We start from the raw sequence: 20,016 nt of genomic DNA, 5'->3' as shown, positions 1-20,016 counted from the left end.
AATAAAATGGGCAATATAAAGCTAACGATGTCTTTTTGTTCTGTACAGTGCTGTCCAGCAGGGAGACTGAAGTGCTTTATTACAGTGACATGACTTGGGAAATTATAGGGGAGGCCTTGGTTAGTATGGTCTTTGTCTCCATCTACTGGGGTCTTTGAAGTTGACAAGTTATAGCCATTGTAGTGATTAGTACTGTGATCAAAACAAATGTAATAATTGAAAGGTTTTTTCAAAGATTATTACAGAAGAACCATAATCACACAGAGACAGACACACACACGCAATGACCGGCTAAGATAAGATCCCACCCAGTTGCTGCCCTCTTGTCACCTGTATTAATCTGTTCCCAAGTGGTAATGGAAAGATCACGTCCATTTATTACATACATTTGAAGTCGGAAGTTTACATACACTTAGGTTGGAGTCTTTAAAACTTGTTTTTCAACCACTCCACAAATTTCTTGTTAACAAACTATAGTTTGGCAAGTCGGTTAGGACATCTACTTTGCATGACACAAGTAATTTTTCCAACAATTGTTTACAGACAGATTATTTCACATATAATTCACTGTATCACAATTCCAGTGGGTCAGAAATGTATATACACTAAGTTGACTGTGCCGTTAAACAGTTTGGAAAATTCCCGAAAATGATGTCATGGCTTCAGAAGCTTCTGATAGGCTAATTGACATAATTTGAGTCAATTGGAGATGTACCTGTGGATGTATTTCAAGGCCTACCTTCAAGCTCAGTGCCTCTTCGCTTGACATGGGAAAATCAAAAGAAATTGTAGACCTCCAGAAGTCTTGTTCCAAACGCCTGAAGGTACCACGTTCATCTGTACAAACAATAGTACGCAAGTATAAACACCATGGGACCACGCAGTCGTCATACCGCTCAGGAAGGAGACGTGTTCTGTGTCCTAGAGATGAACGTACTTTGGTGTGAAAAGTGCAAATCAATCCCAGAACACCAGCAAAAGGACCCTGTGAAGATGCTGGAGGAAACGGGTACAAAAGACACAGATCGTACTTTTTGGAGAAATGTCCTCTGCTCTGATGAAACAAAAATAGAACTGTTTGGCCATAATGACCATCATTATGTTTGGAGGAAAAAGGGGGAGGCTTGCAAGCTGAAGAACACCATCCCAAACGTTAAGCACGGGGGTGGCAGCATCATGTTGTCGGGGTGCTTTGCTGCAGGAGGGACTGGTGCACTTCACAAAATAGATGGCATCATCAGGAAAGAAAATTATGTGGATATATTGAAGCAACATCTCAAGACGTCAGTCAGGAAGTTAAAGCGTGGTCGCAAATGGGTCTTCCAAGTGGACAATGACACCCAGCATACTTCCAAAGTTGTGGCAAAATGGTTAAGGACAACAAAGTCAAGGTATTGGAGTGGCCATCACAAAGCCCTGACCTCAATCCTATAGAAATAACTGTAAAAGCGTGTGCGAGCAAGGAGGCAAACCTGACCTACAAACCTGACTCAGTTACACCAGCTCTGTCAGGAGGAATGGGCCAAAATTCACCCAACTTATTGTGGGAAGCTTGCGGAAGACCACACGAAACGTTTGACCCAAGTTAAACAATTTAAAGGCAATGCTACCAAATACTAATTGAGTGTATGTAAACTTCTGACCCACTGGGAATGTGATGAAAGAAATAAAAGCTGAAATAAATCATTCTCGCTACTATTATTCTGACATTTCACATTCTTAAAATAAAGTGGTGATCCTAACTGACCTAAGACAGGGTATTTTTACTAGGATTAAATGTCAGGAATTGTGAAAAACTGAGTTTAAATGTATTTGGCTAAGGTGTATGTAAACTTCAGACTTCAACTGTACTTGAATGAATGATGAAAACCTTAGAAGACTGAATAATATTACTCATATAGCTCTTGGCTTGGAAGTTGTTTTGCTCCGAACTAACTTTTGTTCCAAGTTGGTGATATTGAAAAAGCTGGATTTAGTTCATACGTGGTATCATCTCAGCTACTGAATATAGTCCCTCTGGGCCGAGATGTAGTGTCAATCCCCACATGATCCTCTTCAGCCCCCCACAGCATGGCACAGGGATGAACCTGATATGGCTGTCTTTGTGTGGGGCTGGGAAAGGGCAGGGTGGTGGCCGCTTGGGCTCCACACTGGGTGTGGTTTGTACAGGTACGGAACGGGTCAGTGGGGTTGGTTAGAGCAATACGGACTGGTGTTGCTTTCAGTCTGGCCCTGGGTACAGTAAAGAAGACATGGAGAAGATTTGGCTCCTGGGAGTTTGTGTGGCACTGGCTGTCGTTTCTACTTCTGCTCAGGTCTCCTCCAGGTAATTCGCCTTCAATTTGAGCTGATGATAATTAGATATTTCTGTGATTTATTTGGTATATTTTGCCATATCTTTAAATTGAATTTCTAAAGATGACTGGGTCTTCTCTGTCAGGTAATCTGTTTATTATTAGAAGTACTCATGTCTGATAGGCAGAACTCATAGGAGCCAAGAAGCATGCTTGAATAGTTTAAATTGCCATCTTTTTTGGGGGGGGGCATTTTATTGATTGCTTGAACACTCTTAGGCTTTACACAGGCTGAACAATTCTAATATTTTTTTCTTCAGTAATTGGTATTTTGACCAATCAGATTAGCTCTGAAAAAGTTCTGATGTGATTAGTCAAAAGATCAATTAGTGGAAAAAAGATCAGAATTCTATCTCCTCTCTCTCTTTCTCAGTATGAGTGCTACATACTTGATCTCAGCTCCCAGTGTGTTGCGTCCTGGGACCCCTACCTCCCTGGCTGTCACCATCCTCACTAACGATCCAGTCAGGGTCACAGCAGAGCTGACCAATGGCAACACCAGCCTGGCCCAGGCAGAGAGCACCTTTACAGGAGGTGACATTGACTTATATGATGCTTACTGCAAGATAACTTGGCAAGATGTTAAACTTACTTTTTGTTATTAAGCAACTTAAACATTGTTGCTGTTTTTTTCCCGAAGGTGTGACTGGAGTTCTAGATCTTCCTCCAGTGAGTATTTTAAATCTGTATTGATTGTCTATTGAGGTAATATCTGGGCTGGTCAGGGGTGGGTGAAGAACCATTGATGATACAAAAAGTATACACATTTGACCAGTTAGACCAAGCATGGCACTCATTTTGATTATTGATAAGATCAACTCAATTAAGTAATATACTTTTCATTTGTTAGTTTCCTGAGAGCTCTGTTGATCAGAGGTATTCCTTTAAACTGCTTGTGAGGGGATACCAAAGAGACCGAATGGTATTCATCAACACAACCACTCTACGCTTCAACCCCAGGACTTTCTCCACCTTCATCCAGACTGATAAACACAACTATAGACCAGGAGACACGGTCAAAATGAGAGTCCTGTCCGTCCAACCAGATGGCAAGCCACACAAGGGCCGTGTGTATATCTCAATAAGGGTGGGTCTGAATTTTCTGTGTGAGAAGTGTGAGAACTTCGAAACAAAACCCAGGGTGATGAATAGATTTCTAGCCTGTATTGTGTTCTAAACAGTTTGACTGTCCCTTTGTGCTACCTGCCCTGTAATCCAGGAACCCAAAGGGAACCTCATCCAAGGGTGGCCGTCCCTGAACAGTTACCTGGGCGTTGTGTCCAAAGAATTCCACTTGTCTCAGAACACTCCCCTCGGCATATGGACCATCGAGACCATGGTGGATGTATGATTCACCATACTGTCATTCTGCATTGTCATCCTACTGTATTCCACCACGAATACATTCTGTTTTTCATATCGTGATGAAGATCTGATCTAGTTTCACCCCATTGACATTGGTTTTTGTTTCTCTGTAGGAGTTGACCACAGAGGAGCAGTTCATAGTGGATTACTATGGTAAGATTATCCTAACTATGTTGCCATAGCTAATGATTGGAAACAGCCTAGTTAAGGGTTGGCTAAAGGAATGAAAGGGTGGAGGGGGGTCGGGTCATTGAAATGTTTCCGATAGGTGACATATCAGACTATTATCTATTCAACCTCTCTTTGTGGCTGTTGTTCTAGAGCCGCCCCACTTTGATGTGCAGGTAAAGACGGCCCCAGAGATTGTCATGGTGGACGACCTCTCAGGGACTGTGACTGCTCAGTGAGTCAGGCTTTAAAAAAAACAAGCAAATCGATATTAAAGGTGCTAGAAAAATGTACTTTCAATATGTAAATTCTATTGGTTCACATACATTATATTTCTTTCTAGACACACCAATGGACAGCCAGTCCAGGGAACACTGTCTGTCACAGTTACTCTGGTGTCTGCTTTGTTCAACTCTGGCCGTCCAACCATTGTCCATAATACAACTAAAGATGTAAGACTGTCATGCTAAGTTTACGAAGTGAAACCAGTAACAGCAAACCATGCTAGCTAAATCCAGTTTGAGCCAGGATTCAGTCACTGTTTGAACCAAAATGGATATATGTTACAGGTGTACCTGCCTGACAATGGTGCCAGAATGTCATACACATCGTCTATCTGACGATCTCTTTCAGATTCATGGGTCGACCCAGTTTCTCATCAGCCAAGATGATCCTCCTGTACGCCAGCACAGGGCAACAGATCTGAGTAATTCTCAGCACCACACCAATGGAAGCCTTTATATTACAGCTTGTGTTACAGAGATGTCTACAGGTGAGGTACCGATGTATGATCTTAATTTGATCACCCTGTTGCAGGAGAACTTTCCTACAATGCAGGAAATTCAAAACTTGTAGTGTATTTGAGGTTTAAAAAGGCTTCTGAAGTTTAATTTCTACTTTCACATTTGACTTGATTTTCCCTTATGAAAAATGTATCAACCCCTACAAAAATTTAAATGAATTATAATCCACATAATTCACATTTCTTATTGCTGCAGGATTATTTTTCCTGCTGTAGCAAATTGGCTTAAATTAAGATCCTACATCTGTATATCACGTGTTTTGAGAAAATTGCTAAACTTGAAGTAACAGTTTGATGCATATTTAAATTAATTTAATATAGCTGGATTATTCACAGATACAGGTAACTGCCAAAATAAAGTAAACATTTTAGTAAATGAGGGATACAAAGTATATTGAAAGCAGGTGCTTCCACACAGGTGTGTCCCTGAGCAATTCCTCGGCAATTAACATCCCATCATGCTTATGTATAAAAGGCCCAGTTGCCCATTATTTTGACTACCATGGCAATGCCCCCATCCACAGGGCACGAGTGGTCACTGAATGGTTTGATGAGCATGAAAACAGTGTAAACCATATGCCAGAGATCTGTTACCAGATCTCAACCCAATTGAGCACTTCTAGGGAGATTCTGAAGCAGCGTATTCCACGACACCAGCAACAAAACACCAAATTATTGCCAAGGCGCATTGAAGCTGTTCTGGCTCTTGGTGGCTCAACGCCCTGCCCTTTGAAAATAAACTTTATGTTGGTGTTTCCTTTATTTTGGTAGTTACCTGTTTCATTGTCTTTTATCCTAAAGGACTCAAAACCAATAAGACTGTGGTGGTGCACGTTATGGAGAATACATACCACCTTGAATTATACAATTTCCCACATGTTCTGAAGCCATCTTTAAACTTTTCAACACATGTGAGTGGTAAATATCTATTGGCTTGGAGTAATACATACCTCTACATACCTCTACCTTTGGTACCACTAGTTCACTGTTCTAATAATACTGTATGAATCACAGACTACACCTTCCTGTATCCCTCAGCTGAAAATATCCAGGTACGACAACGAGCCTCTGACTCCAGAGGATCGGATGAACTCTGTGTTCATTGACATCGGTCACAGAACATCTAAGCCCATCGGACAGAACCAGGGAGAAACCAACTCCGATTCACCACAAGACAAGATGGAGGACATAAAAAGCTATAGACGCTTGACTCTACCAGTGCCTCAGGATGGGATCGTACACATTGAGTTCCAGTTACACAAACAAGTAGAGATGCTTTTCATTCAGGTGAATAGACACGTTTCAAGGAGCTACTCTATACCACAGGAATCCCAATACGCAACGAAACTCACTTTCAGCATTTCAGCTGAACGGATATTAATCAAGACTCAGTTGTCAAGTGAGGGTAAGCAGTAAAGCTATACAAGAAATACACAACGGAAGGTATACTTGACCTAGTATGGAACCACAGATTTTCCTCTCAGTAGTATAGGTCAGGGCTCTGTAGGTTTCCAGTCCAACCCTAATCTAGCGCAACTGATTCTAATAATTAGATGGTTGATAAGCTGAATCAGGTTCGTTACAACTGGGGTTGGATTGAAAACCTACAGGAGGGTAGATCTCCAGGAACAGGGTTGGAGAGCCCTGTAGTAGGTCAAGATGAATCTAATCCAACACAATCCCAAGTCACCATTCTATGATGATTGTATGAACATGTGCACCACAAGAACTATAATCTCGGGACCCAGAACCGAGTAAATTCTGTGTGCGCCTTTTATCTGTGACGTGACACAAGAAATGAGTTTGTTCTCTGCAGGCCATGTTCATGGGCAGTGAGGAGAGCCTGGAGCTCTACAATAGTAACCACTCCTCTCCCAGTGGATCATACATCCAGATCCAACGCCTCCGCTCTCCACCACAGGTGACATATCAGCATCCACTTTAGATCACCAAAAGTTGACTGCATCTCTAAATGAGTCTGACCTTAACTTAAGGCCCTCAAACTCAGCTCTGGATCTTGTTTAAAGAAAAATGCTATTGCAACCTCTTTGCAATAAGGAATTGAGACTAAAAGCTCAAGAGAAGTTTCAAGTGTTTAATACCAAGGATGCCATCAGCTGAGTGCATACATTTTAGAAAGCTCACAACACATCTTATGCTCTTCCCTTGTAGGCGTCACCTCCCCAGCTATACATTTTATGACCTCAGTGAGTTTTCCTCCTTTCCCCTGTGGAATGTCCATGGTCCTCTCTTTGTTTAGCTATCCATCTTCTGGGCTACAGTTTAACTTGAAACATGTTACATTTTAACAGAATCCATCAACCTCAAAGCCAGTTCCTCTGCATTTTTTCATTGTTGCTCTCTAATCAGGAACTGATTTAGACCTGGAACACCAGGTGTGTGCAATTAATTCAGGTAGAACAGAAAACCAGCAGGCTCCGGACCTCGTAGAGTAAGAGTTGAGTACCCCTGACCTATGGTATACAGTTGATGAAAATAATACTTTTTTGCATTTTATGTTCCAGATTGGAAAACCTCTTCCTATATCTGTAGAGAGCACTTTCCAACTCACTGAGCTTCACTATCTGGTAGGTATTTTTCTTGATTGGTGAGATTGTAGAGAAGTAAAGTGATTCCTCAGTGCTCTTTAGGTTGACCTCTGCTTTGACCTCTTGTGTTATTGACTTCCAGGTGACGTCCAGGGGTCAGGTGGTGGCTGCTGGGACAGCAACCTCTCCCTCCTTCTCTCTGACCCCTGCAGTATCCTGGTCACCAGAGGCCTGCATCACTGTGTTCTGTGTCCTACCAGATGGAGAGATCATCAATGAGTCCATGCACGTCTTCATCAAGCCCCATGGAGTCCTACAAAATGAAGTAACTAACTTATTCACTAGATAAATCAGTCTGAACCTTACTGATGATGCTACAGAGCCCCAATGGTGATTTTAGCAACTCTGTTAGAAGCCATGAAATACATACGGAATGCTAACATTGTTAAGTGTATAGACTAGGTCTGGCATATTTTACTTGCTTATATTGTATGTACATGTTTCTCCAGGTATATCTGAGCTGGAGCCATGAGAAGGTGATGCCAGGTGAAGAGGTGTCCCTCACTGTCCTTGTGATTGAACCTGGCTCTCTGGTCGGAATCATGGTGATGGACAAGGACTCTGACTCTGATGGTGACATCACAGAGGAGAAGGTAAGGAACACAACAATACCGAACTGTACATCTATATAATCCCTGTCACATGAAATACATCCTACTGTAAACAACGCTTAGGATTTACCATGCTTTATTGTCTCTATTGTCTGTAAAGCACCCGTATCTGAGATTTAATCTGTGAATACAATAAAATTTGATTTGAAATGGATACTTCTGTGAAGCACTGAACAGTTCAATCAGACATAAAGGAGGTTTCAGATAATGTCAGTGATAATTGTATTTCTCTTTGGGCTTTCCCTTCGATTACAATAGTTGCAATCATAATGAGCCTGGAATAACCCTCAAGTGGTTCATCTTGTGACTGTAACAGTTTTGGGAATCAGCTCAGCAGTCAGGCTCTGTATCAATGGAGACGTGGTGAACTTCAGTCTCCCCCAGAACTGACCCAACTGGCTGTAATGTAGCTAGTTGTATTGTTGTGGAATGCTGTTTTTTCTAAGAGGTTGTGGTAACTCTAGTGTTGTGCTGTTCTCAGGTGCTGGCGGAAATGACTGAATACCTCAAGGAGGAGATAACCCTTCACCATAGTGGAATAACTGGAGGGAACGACAGCCCGCTCTCCGTTTTCACGGTATTAACGCCACACATTGTGTCTTGCTGAATAGACCACACTGAGCCTGGAATAACCCCAAGCCTCACCTCACTGTAAATCAACCCAGTTATCCAATGTCATGTTACATCATGAGCAACCTGACCCACTTCTGGGCCGTACGCATGTAGTTGACAGTGATGGATGCGCCTTTTATCATACTGTATCATTTTGGCTGTGTTACAAGTGTTGCATTACTATTGTGTTAATATTAAACTTTGAACACATTGCAGAGGAAATTTCATATAAAGTTGCAAAACCTTTTCTGTTTGTACACACAGGCCTAATAGGCATACAGTGTTTTGTGTACAATGTTGTCATGAACATTTGCTTTTTGCTTTTCAAATCTTAGGCTTGCAACCTTGTGGTTTTAACAGATGCCAGTTTACATACAACTGGAGATTATCAGGAGACTGGAATGGGTATGAAAACAATGACACACTCTATAGTGTTTGGATAAATGAACATTTTAAACAAAACGCATTAACAAACACACATTGGGAGATCTTTCTGTGTGTCTGAATTGAATATGAAATCAAGGGGTCCCTCTTGTGGAGCTGTGGCGTATTACATAAATAAAATACTACATCTACATTCCCAGTGGTACAGGCTCTGTGACTGAGGCTTAGATAGTTCTGATTACCTATGTTGTGTATCCATCAGATCATGAGGCGGAGGATCAGCCAGAGCGGAGGCCCTCCATGGGACAGGACTTCTCTAAGACCTGGCTGTGGCTGGACATGAACATCAGGTGAGCTTTAGGAGAAGCACATTAACAATGCTTAGGTGTGAATACACTTGAGGATACAGTCTACATTCACCACTATTGAAAACGGTCAGGGTTATTTGGAGGGAATGTTGAAATACTCTATTCCTTCCTGTCTGTATCAGTGAGTCAACAACAACTAGTTTCCATGTGGCTGTCCCAGACAGCATCACCTCCTGGAGAGCAATGGCGTTTGTTATGTCAGATAACCTGGGCTTGGGCCTCACCTTTAAACCACAGAAGGTATGTTAAGACCTATCCACTACATCCACCGTTACCTAGTCTGGGCAGCTAACTAGTAGTTTATTAAGATTAATATTACTTTATTGGCCAATTGCACCCAAGGTCCAACCAAAATTTGACTTCCACTTTTAACCCTTCTAATTGCTGGCTGGCCACTCTAACCAATAGGTTACATGTATGGCTGTGTGACATAAATACATGGTTGATAAAGATGGTATGTTTCATTTAATGTCAGTGCAATATTCAGATATTCTAGAATTCGATTTTTGAGGATAATCTTGAGTATTGGTTGTCTCCCACAGCTGATAGTGTCAACGGATTTCTCCCTGTCTCTCGATGTCCCAGAATGCATCACCAGAGGAGAGCAGCTTGTCCTCGAGGTCAACCTCTTCAACCATCTAGAAGAGGACACGGAGGTCAGTGGTCTTGGTTGAAAAGGCCAGGAGGTTTTTACCTCTCCTCACATGTTTATGGTCTTAACAATCTCACCATGTAGGGTGATTTCTTCAAAGAACAGTTTGTGTTACTCTCGAACAGTGAACAAAAAAACCAAGTTGTTAAACACTTGTGAAAACGTCTTAGAAATCATTACCTTCTTCCCATTCTCTTTGTATCTCCCACATCAAACAGCTTCCTGGATGTAAGTGATCCATCCTCAATTGTTTTCCCATTCCTCAATTGTTTTTCCATTCCTGTTGTTCTCCACAGGTCATAGTGGTGGTTGCTGAGAGCTCTCGCTTTGAGTTTGTTCTGGCAGACCGAGACCTTGTTTCTATGGTGAACGCACGTAGAGTGACAGTGGGGAGCCAGGGCGGCGCCACCGCTCTCTTTCCCATCAGGCCTCTGGTTTTTGGAGAGATATTGATGTCTGTGAAAGCAATGACTGGACAGGCCACAGAAAAGATTGTTCGTAAAGTGCTTGTGAAGGTACAACGGGGCTGAATAACTGAGTCTTCTAAGTTATAAAATGGATCCTTGGTGACTGTAAAATTATTAACTGTATCTCTGTCTTTTGATGCACACCTTTCAGTACCCCTCTCTCCTCAGAACACCCCAGTAAATCACTAATTAACACTATAGTGAGTATACAAAACATTAACTCCTGCTCTTTCCATCAACTGGTCAGTCTATGATCTCTTATTGATGTCACATGTTAAATCCACTTTAATTCGTGTAGATGAAGGGGAGAAGACAGGTTAAAGAAGGATATTTAAGCCTTGAGACAATTGAGACATGGATTGTGTGTGTGTGCCATTCAGATGGTAAATGGACAAGACAAAAGATTTAAGTGCCTTTGAACGGGGTATGGTAGTAGGTACCAGGCGCACCAGTTTGTGGCAAGAACTGCAATGCTGCTTGGTTTTTCACGCTCAACAGTTTCCTGTGTGTATTTAGAATGGTCCATCACCCAAAGGACATCCAGCCAACTTGACACAACTGTAGGAAACATGGACCAGCATCAATGTGGAACACTTTAGACACCTTGTAGAGTCCATGACCCAACGAATTGAGGATGTTCTGAGGGCAAAAGGGGGGTGCAACTCAATATTAGGAAGGTGTTCCTAATGTTTGGTATACTCAGTGTATATTTCCAATTGGTTCTCCTCCCGTAATCGCTGTCTTTGTGTTCTCTTAGCCTGAGGGTAAAGAACAGTCCTTCTCAGAGACCGTGTTTCTGGAGGTGGTTCCGACCAACCGTAACCTGTCCAGACAGCTCCACTTCTCCTTCCCTCCAGATGTAGTGCCAGGCAGCGAGAGGGCTCACGTGGCAGTGGTTGGTATGTACCATGCCCTACTGTATACCAGCCATCTTTTGTTATCACCAACATAGCTCTGTTTACTTTTTACATGTCGTGAACTCAACCGCAGCATACGCCCATGTTTAATTTTGTGTTTAGATGCAGGGCATGAAGCAGGCATATGGTAGTCCAGTAAAGAGCTGTCATTTACCATGTTGGGTGTTAGATGATGGAAAAAGAAATGAGGGCTATCAAAACAATATTTGTGGCAAGCCGACTCGGAGCGGCTGCTGGGTTGTTTATGATGATCACCAATCAGGTCCAGAGATGTTGGGTATTTGTCGTGGTAGAATGCTAACCTACAATATTTTTGCGCTTGGTGTTTACTGTACAGGGCATCTTCCTCTTTTCTAAACACCAAGGGCTTTTCTGTCTCTTCATCTCTGCCATATTCTTCTCTACATTCACACCTTTTTCCTCCCTCTGTTTAATCTGTCCATCTCTCTCTGCTCGCACATTTACCTTTTCTCTGTTCAGGTTGCTTGGTCTGAAATGTCCTCTGGTGAAATCAATCCCAATCCGTCTGTATTACCACCACAATGTTTGGGTTGTATAACATCTAAATGGTTCCTCCCTTCCCTTCTTGTTTGTGGGGTGTGACAGGTGATATCTTGGGCCTGTCCATCACAGGGCTGGGCTTGCTGGTTAAGATGCCTCACGGCTGTGGAGAGCAGAACATGATCAACTTCGCTCCCAACGTCTATGTCCTGCAGCGCTTGGCGAAATCCAGCCAGCCATACGAGGAGATACGCAGCAAGGCTTTGTTATACATGATGGAAGGTGATGAACTTTCAAACACGCTGAATCCATGCCCTATAGTTCAGTATGATACTCAGTATGATTTAATCCATGCCCTATAGTTCAGTATGATTTAATCCATGCCCTATAGTTCAGTATGATACTCAGTATGATTTAATCCATGCCCTATAGTTCAGTATGATTTAATCCATGCCCTATAGTTCAGTATGATTTAATCCATGCCCTAAAGTTCAGTATGATACTCAGTATGATTTAATCCATGCCCTAAAGTTCAGTATGATTCTCAGTATGATTTAATCCATGCCCTATAGTTCAGTATGATACTCAGTATGATTTAATCCATGCCCTATAGTTCAGTATGATTTAATCCATGCCCTGCAGTTCAGTATGATACTCAGTATGATTTAATCCATGCCCTAAAGTTCAGTATGATTTAATCCATGCCCTATAGTTCAGTATGATACTCAGTATGATTTAATCCATGCCCTATAGTTCAGTATGATTTAATCCATGCCCTATAGTTCAGTATGATACTCATTATGATTTAATCCATGCCCTATAGTTCAGTATGATTTAATCCATGCCCTATAGTTCAGTATGATTTAATCCATGCCCTAAAGTTCAGTATGATACTCAGTATGATTTAATCCATGCCCTATAGTTCAGTATGATACTCAGTATGATTTAATCCATGCCCTAAAGTTCAGTATGATACTCAGTATGATTTAATCCATGCCCTAAAGTTCAGTATGATTCTCAGTATGATTTAATCCATGCCCTATAGTTCAGTATGATACTCAGTATGATTTAATCCATGCCCTATAGTTCAGTAGGATTTAATCCATGCCCTATAGTTCAGTATGATACTCAGTAGGATTTAATCCATGCCCTATAGTTCAGTATGATACTCAGTATGATTTAATCCATGCCCTATAGTTCAGTATGATTTAATCCATGCCCTATAGTTCAGTATGATACTCAGTATGATTTAATCCATGCCCTATAGTTCAGTATGATACTCAGTATGATTTAATCCATGCCCTATAGTTCAGTATGATACTCAGTATGATTTAATCCATGCCCTATAGTTCAGTATGATTTAATCCATGCCCTATAGTTCAGTATGATTTAATCCATGCCCTATAGTTCAGTATGATACTCAGTATGATTTAATCCATGCCCTAAAGTTCAGTATGATTTAATCCATGCCCTATAGTTCAGTTTGATACTCAGTAGGATTTAATCCATGCCCTATAGTTCAGTATGATACTCAGTATGATTTAATCCATGCCCTAAAGTTCAGTATGATTTAATCCATGCCCTATAGTTCAGTATGATACTCAGTAGGATTTAATCTATGCCCTATAGTTCAGTATGATACTCAGTTTGATTTAATCCATGCCCTATAGTTCAGTATGATACTCAGTATGTTTAATCCATGCCCTATAGTTCAGTATGATACTCAGTATGATTTAATCCATGCCCTATAGTTCACTATGATACTCAGTATGATTTAATCCATGCCCTATAGTTCAGTATGATACTCAGGATGATTTCATCCATGCCCTATAGTTCAGTGTGATATTCAGGATGATTTCATCCATGCCCTATAGTTCAGTATGATACTCAGTATGATTTAATCCATGCCCTGCAGTTCAGTATGATACTCAGTATGTTTTAATCCATGCCTATAGTTCAGTATGATACTCCAGATGATTTAATCCATGCCCTATAGTTCAGTATGATACTCAGGATGATTTAATCCATGCCCTATAGTTCAGTTTGATACTTAGGATGATTTAAGCCATGCCCTATAGTTCAGTATGATTTAATCCATGCCCTATAGTTCAGTATGATACTCAGGATGATTTAATCCATGCCCTACAGTTCAGTATGATACTCAGGATAATTTAATCCATGCCCTATAGTTCAGTATGATTCTCAGTATGATTTAATCCATGCCCTATAGTTCAGTATGATACTCGGTATGATTTAATCCATGCCCTATTTTAATCCATGTCCTATATTTCAGTATGATTTAATCCATGCCCTAAAGTTCAGTATGATTTAATCCATGCCCTATAGTTCAGTTTGATACTCAGTAGGATTTAATCCATGCCCTATAGTTCAGTATGATACTCAGTATGATTTAATCCATGCCCTAAAGTTCAGTATGATTTAATCCATGCCCTATAGTTCAGTATGATACTCAGTAGGATTTAATCTATGCCCTATAGTTCAGTATGATACTCAGTTTGATTTAATCCATGCCCTATAGTTCAGTATGATACTCAGTATGATTTAATCCATGCCTATAGTTCAGTATGATACTCAGGATGATTTAATCCATGCCCTATAGTCCAGTATGATACTCAGGATGATTTAATCCATGCCCTATAGTTCATTATGATACTCAGGATGATTTAATCCATGCCCTATAGTTCAGTATGATACTCAGAATGATTTAATCCATGCCCTATAGTTCAGTATGATACTCAGTATGTTTAATCCATGCCCTATAGTTCAGTATGATACTCAGTATGATTTAATCCATGCCCTATAGTTCACTATGATACTCAGTATGATTTAATCCATGCCCTATAGTTCAGTATGATACTCAGGATGATTTCATCCATGCCCTATAGTTCAGTGTGATATTCAGGATGATTTCATCCATGCCCTATAGTTCAGTATGATACTCAGTATGATTTAATCCATGCCCTGCAGTTCAGTAAGATACTCAGTATGTTTTAATCCATGCCTATAGTTCAGTATGATACTCCAGATGATTTAATCCATGCCCTATAGTTCAGTATGATACTCAGGATGATTTAATCCATGCCCTATAGTTCAGTATGATACTCAGTATGAATTAATCCATGCCCTAAAGTTCAGTATGATTTAATCCATGCCCTATAGTTCAGTATGATACTCAGTAGGATTTAATCTATGCCCTATAGTTCAGTATGATACTCAGTATGATTTAATCCATGCCTATAGTTCAGTATGATACTCAGGATGATTTAATCCATGCCCTATAGTCCAGTATGATACTCAGGATGATTTAATCCATGCCCTATAGTTCAGTATGATACTCAGGATGATTTAATCCATGCCCTATAGTTCAGTATGATACTCAGTATGATTTAATCCATGCCCTAAAGTTCAGTATGATTTAATCCATGCCCTATAGTTCAGTATGATACTCAGTAGGATTTAATCTATGCCCTATAGTTCAGTATGATACTCAGTATGATTTAATCCATGCCTATAGTTCAGTATGATACTCAGGATGATTTAATCCATGCCCTATAGTCCAGTATGATACTCAGGATGATTTAATCCATGCCCTATAGTTCAGTATGATACTCAGGATGATTTAATCCATGCCCTATAGTTCAGTATGATACTCAGAATGATTTATTCCATGCCCTATAGTTCAGTATGATACTCAGTATGATTTAATCCATGCCCTATAGTTCACTATGATACTCAGTATGATTTAATCCATGCCCTATAGTTCAGTATGATACTCAGGATGATTTCATCCATGCCCTATAGTTCAGTTTGATACTTAGGATGATTTAATCCATGCCCTATAGTTCAGTATGATTTAATCCATGCCCTATAGTTCAGTATGATACTCAGGATGATTTAATCCATGCCCTATAGTTCAGTATGATACTCAGTATGATTTAATCCATGCCCTATAGTTCAGTATGATACTCGGTATGATTTAATCCATGCCCTATTTTAATCAATGTCCTATATTTCAGTATGATTTAATCCATGCCCTAAAGTTCATTATGATTTAATCCATGCCCTATAGTTCAGTTTGATACTCAGTAGGATTTAATCCATGCCCTATAGTTCAGTATGATACTCAGTATGATTTAATCCATGCCCTAAAGTTCAGTATGATTTAATCCATGCCCTATAGTTCAGTATGATACTCAGTAGGATTTAATCTATGCCCTATAGTTCAGTATGATACTCAGTTTGATTTAATCCATGCCCTATAGTTCAGTATGATACTCAGTATGATTTAACCCATGCCTATAGTTCAGTATGATACTCAGGATGATTTAATCCATGCCCTATAGTCCAGTATGATACTCAGGATGATTTAATCCATGCCCTATAGTTCAGTATGATACTCAGGATGATTTAATCCATGCCCTATAGTTCAGTATGATACTCAGTATGTTTAATCCATGCCCTATAGTTCAGTATGATACTCAGTATGATTTAATCCATGCCCTATAGTTCAGTATGATACTCAGTATGATTTAATCCATGCCCTATAGTTCAGTATGATACTCTGGATGATTTCATCCATGCCCTATAGTTCAGTGTCATATTCAGGATGATTTCATCCATGCCCTATAGTTCAGTATGATACTCAGTATGATTTAATCCATGCCCTTCAGTTCAGTATGATACTCAGTATGTTTTAATCCATGCCTATAGTTCAGTATGATACTCCAGATGATTTAATCCATGCCCTATAGTTCAGTATGATACTCAGGATGATTTAATCCATGCCCTATAGTTCAGTATGATACTCAGAATGATTTAATCCATGCCCTATAGTTCAGTATGATACTCAGTATGTTTAATCCATGCCCTATAGTTCAGTATGATACTCAGTATGATTTAATCCATGCCCTATAGTTCACTATGATACTCAGTATGATTTAATCCATGCCCTATAGTTCAGTATGATACTCAGGATGATTTCATCCATGCCCTATAGTTCAGTGTGATATTCAGGATGATTTCATCCATGCCCTATAGTTCAGTATGATACTCAGTATGATTTAATCCATGCCCTGCAGTTCAGTAAGATACTCAGTATGTTTTAATCCATGCCTATAGTTCAGTATGATACTCCAGATGATTTAATCCATGCCCTATAGTTCAGTATGATACTCAGGATGATTTAATCCATGCCCTATAGTTCAGTATGATACTCAGTATGAATTAATCCATGCCCTAAAGTTCAGTATGATTTAATCCATGCCCTATAGTTCAGTATGATACTCAGTAGGATTTAGTCTATGCCCTATAGTTCAGTATGATACTCAGTATGATTTAATCCATGCCTATAGTTCAGTATGATACTCAGGATGATTTAATCCATGCCCTATAGTCCAGTATGATACTCAGGATGATTTAATCCATGCCCTATAGTTCAGTATGATACTCAGGATGATTTAATCCATGCCCTATAGTTCAGTATGATACTCAGTATGATTTAATCCATGCCCTAAAGTTCAGTATGATTTAATCCATGCCCTATAGTTCAGTATGATACTCAGTAGGATTTAATCTATGCCCTATAGTTCAGTATGATACTCAGTATGATTTAATCCATGCCTATAGTTCAGTATGATACTCAGGATGATTTAATCCATGCCCTATAGTCCAGTATGATACTCAGGATGATTTAATCCATGCCCTATAGTTCAGTATGATACTCAGGATGATTTAATCCATGCCCTATAGTTCAGTATGATACTCAGAATGATTTATTCCATGCCCTATAGTTCAGTATGATACTCAGTATGATTTAATCCATGCCCTATAGTTCACTATGATACTCAGGATGATTTCATCCATGCCCTATAGTTCAGTGTGATATTCAGGATGATTTCATCCATGCCCTATAGTTCAGTATGATACTCAGTATGATTTAATCCATGCCCTGCAGTTCAGTATGATACTCAGTATGTTTTAATCCATGCCTATAGTTCAGTATGATACTCCAGATGATTTAATCCATGCCCTATAGTTCAGTATGATACTCAGGATGATTTAATCCATGCCCTATAGTTCAGTTTGATACTTAGGATGATTTAATCCATGCCCTATAGTTCAGTATGATTTAATCCATGCCCTGCAGTTCAGTATGATACTCAGTATGATTTAATCCATGCCCTATTTTAATCAATGTCCTATATTTCAGTATGATTTAATCCATGCCCTAAAGTTCATTATGATTTAATCCATGCCCTATAGTTCAGTATGATACTCAGGATGATTTAATCCATGCCCTATAGTTCAGTATGATACTCGGTATGATTTAATCCATGCCCTATTTTAATCAATGTCCTATATTTCAGTATGATTTAATCCATGCCCTAAAGTTCATTATGATTTAATCCATGCCCTATAGTTCAGTTTGATACTCAGTAGGATTTAATCCATGCCCTATAGTTCAGTATGATACTCAGTATGATTTAATCCATGCCCTAAAGTTCAGTATGATTTAATCCATGCCCTATAGTTCAGTATGATACTCAGTAGGATTTAATCTATGCCCTATAGTTCAGTATGATACTCAGTTTGATTTAATCCATGCCCTATAGTTCAGTATGATACTCAGTATGATTTAACCCATGCCTATAGTTCAGTATGATACTCAGGATGATTTAATCCATGCCCTATAGTCCAGTATGATACTCAGGATGATTTAATCCATGCCCTATAGTTCAGTATGATACTCAGGATGATTTAATCCATGCCCTATAGTTCAGTATGATACTCAGTATGTTTAATCCATGCCCTATAGTTCAGTATGATACTCAGTATGATTTAATCCATGCCCTATAGTTCAGTATGATACTCAGTATGATTTAATCCATGCCCTATAGTTCAGTATGATACTCAGTATGATTTCATCCATGCCCTATAGTTCAGTGTCATATTCAGGATGATTTCATCCATGCCCTATAGTTCAGTATGATACTCAGTATGATTTAATCCATGCCCTGCAGTTCAGTATGATACTCAGTATGTTTTAATCCATGCCTATAGTTCAGTATGATACTCCAGATGATTTAATCCATGCCCTATAGTTCAGTATGATACTCAGGATGATTTAATCCATGCCCTATAGTTCAGTATGATACTCAGTATGATTTAATCCATGCCCTAAAGTTCAGTATGATTTAGTCCATGCCCTATAGTTCAGTATGATACTCAGTAGGATTTAATCTATGCCCTATAGTTCAGTATGATACTCAATTTGATTTAATCCATGCCCTATAGTTCAGTATGATACTCAGTATGATTTAATCCATGCCTATAGTTCAGTGTGATACTCAGTTTGATTTAATCCATGCCCTATAGTTCAGTATGATACTCAGTATGATTTAATCCATGCCCTATAGTTCAGTATGATACTCAGGATGATTTAATCCATGCCCTATAGTTCAGTATGATACTCAGAATGATTTAATCCATGCCCTATAGTTCAGTACGATACTCAGTATGTTTAATCCATGCCCTAAAGTTCAGTATGATACTCAGTATGATTTAATCCATGCCCTGCAGTTCAGTATGATACTCAGTATGTTTTAATCCATGCCTATAGTTCAGTATGATACTCCAGATGATTTAATCCATGCCCTATAGTTCAGTATGATACTCAGGATGATTTAATCCATGCCCTATAGTTCAGTTTGATACTTAGGATGATTTAATCAATGCCCTATAGTTCAATATGATTTAATCCATGCCCTATAGTTCAGTATGATACTCAGGATTATTTAATCCATGCCCTACAGTTCAGTATGATACTCAGGATAATTTAATCAATGCCCTATAGTTCAGTATGATACTCAGTAGGATTTAATCCATGCCCTATAGTTCAGTATGATACTCAGTATGATTTAATCCATGCCCTAAAGTTCAGTATGATTTAATCCATGCCCTATAGTTCAGTATGATACTCAGTAGGATTTAATCTATGCCCTATAGTTCAGTATGATACTCAGTTTGATTTAATCCATCCCCTATAGTTCAGTATGATACTCAGTATGATTTAATCCATGCCTATAGTTCAGTATGATACTCAGGATGATTTAATCCATGCCCTATAGTCCAGTATGATACTCAGGATGATTTAATCCATGCCCTATAGTTCAGTATGATACTCAGG

At 39.6% G+C, this 20,016-nt stretch overlaps 1 protein-coding gene across 1 annotated transcript in view; it reads left to right on the top strand.

Moving 5' to 3' along the window:
* Positions 1–3,273: 3,273 nt before the first annotated feature.
* Positions 3,274–20,016, top strand: part of LOC120059781 (CD109 antigen-like) — a 154,786-nt gene continuing 138,043 nt past the window's right edge. The window contains exons 1-15 of the mRNA XM_039008830.1: positions 3,274–3,441; positions 3,574–3,699; positions 3,833–3,872; positions 4,041–4,111; positions 5,728–5,976; positions 6,506–6,610; positions 7,381–7,563; positions 7,748–7,891; positions 8,391–8,442; positions 9,168–9,255; positions 9,396–9,513; positions 9,816–9,929; positions 10,222–10,290; positions 11,150–11,291; positions 11,916–12,092. Of these exons, the coding sequence (XP_038864758.1) occupies positions 3,274–3,441; positions 3,574–3,699; positions 3,833–3,872; positions 4,041–4,111; positions 5,728–5,976; positions 6,506–6,610; positions 7,381–7,563; positions 7,748–7,891; positions 8,391–8,442; positions 9,168–9,255; positions 9,396–9,513; positions 9,816–9,929; positions 10,222–10,290; positions 11,150–11,291; positions 11,916–12,092 (1,846 nt within the window). The remainder of the gene's footprint in view (positions 3,442–3,573; positions 3,700–3,832; positions 3,873–4,040; positions 4,112–5,727; positions 5,977–6,505; positions 6,611–7,380; positions 7,564–7,747; positions 7,892–8,390; positions 8,443–9,167; positions 9,256–9,395; positions 9,514–9,815; positions 9,930–10,221; positions 10,291–11,149; positions 11,292–11,915; positions 12,093–20,016) is intronic.

Source organism: Salvelinus namaycush, chromosome 15 (genome assembly GCF_016432855.1).
Source record: "Salvelinus namaycush isolate Seneca chromosome 15, SaNama_1.0, whole genome shotgun sequence".
Taxonomy (NCBI): domain Eukaryota; kingdom Metazoa; phylum Chordata; class Actinopteri; order Salmoniformes; family Salmonidae; genus Salvelinus; species Salvelinus namaycush.
This window is presented reverse-complemented; position numbering and strand designations above follow the sequence as displayed.